The following is a 5,589-nucleotide window of genomic DNA, read 5'->3' as shown; positions in this document are numbered from 1 at the left end:
ACCATCATTTGTACGGTGAGGTAATATTGTTTCAATTTTTGCTTTGTAAGTAAGTCCTTTCTTTTACCTGTTTACTCTTTAAAGGTATATGATATAATTTGTGTATGATACATGTTGTGAGTGTTCATTTTAGAAAAATTCAATTGATAACCATAGTGTGTTTCAATTTACATGTTTTTAGTGACCTCATCTTAATATCTTCACATGTATTCTATACTGCTAATATTTTATGTTTGCTTCAAAGATTTCTTCTAGTTCAAGTTTATGTTGATGATATCATCTTTGGTTCTACTAACATGCTATTAGTTAAGGATATTTCTAAGATAATGTAGGGTGAGGTTGAGATGAATCTCATGGCGGAGTTGAATTATTTTCCCAGTCTTCAAATCAAGCAACTTAATGAAGGGACATTTGTGTGTCAGATAAAATATTGCAATGAATTGGTAAAGAGATTTGGTATGGAAGATGAAAAATCAATTGACACTCTAATTCCCACAAATGGAAACTCGGAAAAAGATGAAAATGCTAAGGAAGTTGATGTGAATAAGTATAGAGGTATGATTGGATCTCTTTTATATCTTATTGTATCTAGGTCGGACATTGTGTTTAGCATGTGTATGTGTTCTCATTATCAATCGGCTCCTAAGATATCACATTTAAAAGCCGTAAAACAAGTTCTTATATATCTTTGGTATTCCAAGGGAAGCTATTGTAATTTGGTTGGTTATACCGATTCTGATTTTTCTGGTTGCAAATCGGATTGGAAAAGTACTAGTGCAACTTGCCACATGTTTTTAAATTCCTTAGTAAGTTGGCATAGCAAGAAACTGGTTTTCGTTGCTTTGTCATCTGCTGAGGAGGAATACGTAGCAGCCGGTAGTTGTTGTGCTCAAATTTTATGGTTCAAACAGCAATTACTTGATTTTGATATAAAACGACAACGTATTCCTATTATGTGCAACAACACTAGTCCTATTAATCTAACCAAAAATACGGTGTTACACTCTTGCTGTAAACATATTGAGATACGTTACCACTTCCTACATGACCGTGTTGAAAAAGGAGACGCGTATATGAGCATGTTGATAGCAAAAATCAACTTGCGGATATCTTTACAAAATCTCTTGCGAATGAATAGTTTTTCAGCATTCGAAGGGAATTGGGCATACTTGATATCTCAAATCTTGCCTAAACATGATTTGTTGCAGGTACTTTATATACTTTTTCTCTAACTTTTATTGGAATTTCAATCACATATGAGTGCATCCTTCATCAATTCATAAGTGAGGTAATATTGTTCCATTTTCCCTCTTTGAAAGTAAGCCATTTAATTTTGCATGTTGTCTATGTTCCAAATGCTTGAAATGCTTGATGTATGAACTAATTCCTAAACATTCACTTTCAAAAGTTTCAATTGGTGTATGTTAATTTATATTCTTATAGTGACTTCATGATATTCTTCTTCCATATTTAAAATATGTTCTTGGTGTATAAGCTTGATATATATTATTAGTTTTTGCATTGTGTATGTAAGAATGTAGTTCATCTATTTCGGCATGAAATATGTTTGCACATGTTACAATTTAAATGAAATTCTTGTTGTGTGTCATGGTTATGATATCATTTCAGTTTTTGGTTGAGTGGTGATATATCTAAATATTCACCTTGCTAGAGCACATACATGTGCAGCATTCAGGAGCACCAAAGATATATTTCACGTAAACGTTTCGCTTTTGTAACTCAAGAGTTTTTTATTTCATTGTATCCTTCATCTTTCATGTTTATTGTATATGTTATTTGGCATGAGTTGTGGCAACCATGTTATATTGTTGCTTTAAATGCTTTTATTTATGTTTATACATTTTCAATATTTACATCATTCTATGTGAGTGTTGTTTTATTGATGATATTATCTTTCAAAACTCCTATGTGGGGTGTATTGGTATATGTGTGATATAAGATACTTATCATGGATTGCTTTATCTCTTTTTGATGTTATCAAAGAGGGAGTAGCATCTGCAAGATGAAGTTGAGATGCATACATTCAGAGGGAGCCTTCATGAAGACACGAAACGCATTGTCTCAAGTTTTGCCATCAGAAAAAAAGGGGAGTATGTGAGTGTAACTTTTCATTAGATGTACTTTGTATGATGTCAAAACTAGGATACTTTAGCATTTATGTATATTGGACTATATCCTCTAAGTCTTAATGTGCATATTAACATTAGGAAGCATAAAAACATTTTAAAATGAGTTAGAAAAGGTTTCATGCATTAATTTTTTTTTTATGGGAAACACAATATACAAGTCAACGCGTATGTGATATAGGTTAACACATAGAAGAAATGTTTTCCTATGTGTCGACACATACGAGTTACATGTTGAGACATGTACCTTATTTTTAAAGTATGTAGCTTATGTTTGATGTATCACCTCTATAGGTCAACACATGACCTATACAAGACGACACATGCATCGAACAGGTTGACACATGAATTACATATGTTGACACATGCACTAAAAATCTTGAAAATTTCCATTCCTTTTCAAATATTTTGCATTCATTTTTGCCTCCAACTTGCATACATATATATACTTCATAATTGCATCTTTTTTACCAAGGTTCTAGAGTAAACCTACATGAAACCGAGATTTCAAAGTGTACTCATCATCTTCAACCTTATTCTATGCATACACACAAACAAACTACACATAATCATTCTTTGTTTAGGTGCCATCTAGAATCATTTGATAACTTCCAGTTTAGGTTGACTGAATTGTAAATTGGGTTGATATGTTTGAGGATTTCAAATAAGAACACCAAGCTGAGGTTTTCCTTCAAGATCAATTAGGGATTTAAATTTTTTGAACAAGGTTACAAAATTTGGATCCGATAGAGTGAAGGTTTTGAAGAACGAAAGGTTCTTGCAAAGGAGTAGCATTGGAAAGTGGATCATATTGGTAAATCTTGGGTTACAACAATTCGCATTTAGATTCGATCGAGTGAAGGCTTTGAATAACGAAAGCTTCTTTAAAAAGAGTAGCATGAGACAGTGAATCAAATTAGCATTGTTAGGTTACTTGATTAATCTCAGTTCAAGGGAAGAGAAAGTGTTAGAATTAAATCAAACTTAGGGTTTGTAGCGTTGGATTTCTATATTTCTCTTATATTCTACTTTTATAAAGTAAGGTTAATTTCATTATCTCAATTCGAGTTCGAATTGAGGGAAGGCATACCCATAGCGAGGTTTATTGGGGAACTTCCTAAACAAATCTTTGTGTACTCGCTCTCTCTCTCTCTCTCTCTGTGTCTTTTATTTTTCACTTGAAAATTGTTGAATTCATCGATTGCATGATCAATAAGTTTGACAAAGCTTTTTTATTACCTTTTGAAAGAGGTTTTTTTGAGTAGATCACAATCAATTAAATTGTGATCGTATTTGCAAATCAACAAAATCATACATAATTATAAACGAAATCGATTTCATACAAGGTGTTCAATAATTTGTATCAATAGTATTTTCGTGTATTTTGTCATTGAGAATACTCTCTACTTTTAGTATTTCATTCAAGTGATTGTGATTAAAAGTGTTGTGATTAATTTGTTGTCATTATCATCACTTTGATTCAATATACGCATATCCGAGTTTTTTTATAGCGGTTTGATTAGACGATTCGATCTAGGTAACTTCCGATGTTCCATCAAATTTTTAAAACAATTTTTGTTCAAGTTTTTAACTTGGGATCTATTCACCCCCTCTAGATCGTTGCCTATAGTCTAACACTACCATCTTGGAAATTTTGATTTTTCATGTTCCAGGTAGCCCTCATCTCATCTCTTTTGTGAGTTAAGGCTTAACTTTTCTCTGTGGAGTAGGTCTCCATATTAGCAACAACGGTGAAATGCTCCCATAAGCTCTGACCCACAATGTGTTTGTAACAGTATATTCGTGACCAGCGATCGATTGTTAGCTCAGCGTCAATAAAACAAGAGTCGTCACCGCGCTTTTATTGTTTCCAAAGGAAAAGGGAAAAGTACGAACAAAACACAAAGATAAGAAGTTTTCAAATCAAAACTAATAAAATGCCAGAGATTACAGGTAAGGGGGTTGGTTACACAGAAGGAAGGTATTAGCACCCAAAGTATCCTAGGTACTCCTAGGGAGCCATTTTTTGTGTCCAAGTGTTTTTTTAGTTGAAAATATTTGTTGAAAATTGAATGTGGGGATGAGAAAAGAATTCATTATTTATAATTTTGTGTTTGACAAGACCTTTGGTCTTATGCCTATGTACCAATATAAAAATGAGGGATCAAAACCTCATAGTTCATGGTAAAAATTTCAAAGATTGATGGATTGATTTTAACAAGAGCTTAGAGATCTTTTATTATCAATGGAAGAATACTCACCCAAACATCCACCGATAATGAGTGCTTTATAACATTTAAGAGGGAGGGCTCCAACTTGGATAAAATCAACAAGTATGTCACTAACCCCTAATAAATGGAAAGTATTACAATCAATATATCATGGAATGGGAGAATTGTATCTCAACCAAAGATAACTCAAATTAAAATGTTTTCTTCTTGAAAAGATTAAAAGAAAAAGGCACAAATTGGAAAACAAAATGGTTAGATGAGGTTGTTAGTTCTTTTTGTCTTTTTGAAAATAAAGTCAATATGATTAAGTTAATTTACAAATTTGATTAAGAAAATATTTTGAAAACCAATGGCATAAGGCCAAGGTTTCTACTAATTTAAAACAAGTATAAGTTGAAAATAGCAAGCAAAGAAGTTTTAGAAATGAGGGAGAGACTTTGAAATTTAAGAAGGAGAGGAGATGAAGGGACTATCCTAGACAAGATTTAAAAGTTTAGAGTTGAAAAGATCTAACCAATGGGAAGCATCCACAAGACAATAATGCCAGATAGAAACCCATATCCTTTTGATAGCTAAGCAAGCAACATAACCATAATCATCCAAGCAATTAATAAGAAGACCGAATGGTATCAAATAAAGATAACGAAATAGCCAAGCAAGCACTCCAAAAGAAAGTAGTCTTCAATGTCCTTTAGATGTATCAGATGAAATATCCATTGAAACATACTCAAAGAGAAAGTATCAAATTATATCAATAAGATCAAAATAACAATTCAGATGAGAAAGAATGAGTATAACAGATAAATTAAAGGAGTCTCTCGAGGCTTGTATACATGAATGGCATTGACCATGATTGGTTTCAAATTAATGGCATTGGCCAGATTCTTCCATAGCTCGGGGGTGTTGTTTACTCTAAGTCCAAGGATCCAAACCAAGTCTCATCCAGAGGTCCAACAGTCCACCAATGTATTTTTTAGGGTTTTTGTTTTTATTAAGTGTTTTAAGGTCCTAAGACAACAAACAAGACAAAGTCACAAGCACAAAAATATATCACAAGCACAAATACAATGGCTCAAGTGAGCAAAGTGAAAATGGCTGAAACATAAATAAATTGCTTGAATGTAAATGACAATGAATGATAAAGTGCAAGAATTTAAATTGCATTAAAGTAAATGACATTAAAAATAAAGTCAATAAAAGAGATGTTACTG

The 5,589-nt window shown here is 32.5% G+C and overlaps 1 protein-coding gene across 1 annotated transcript; it reads left to right on the top strand.

The window, feature by feature from the left end:
• Window positions 1-353: 353 nt before the first annotated feature.
• LOC127102937 (uncharacterized mitochondrial protein AtMg00810-like) lies at window positions 354-1,232 on the top strand. Its single transcript, XM_051040252.1, has one exon. It carries the CDS (start codon window positions 354-356, stop codon window positions 1,230-1,232), a length of 879 nt encoding a protein of 292 aa, XP_050896209.1.
• Window positions 1,233-5,589: the final 4,357 nt, after the last annotated feature.

This window comes from Lathyrus oleraceus, chromosome 7 (assembly GCF_024323335.1).
Source record: "Lathyrus oleraceus cultivar Zhongwan6 chromosome 7, CAAS_Psat_ZW6_1.0, whole genome shotgun sequence".
Lineage (NCBI taxonomy): Eukaryota > Viridiplantae > Streptophyta > Magnoliopsida > Fabales > Fabaceae > Lathyrus > Lathyrus oleraceus.
The sequence above is the reverse complement of the archived record's forward strand: the minus strand, read 5'-3'. Positions and strand labels throughout refer to the sequence as shown.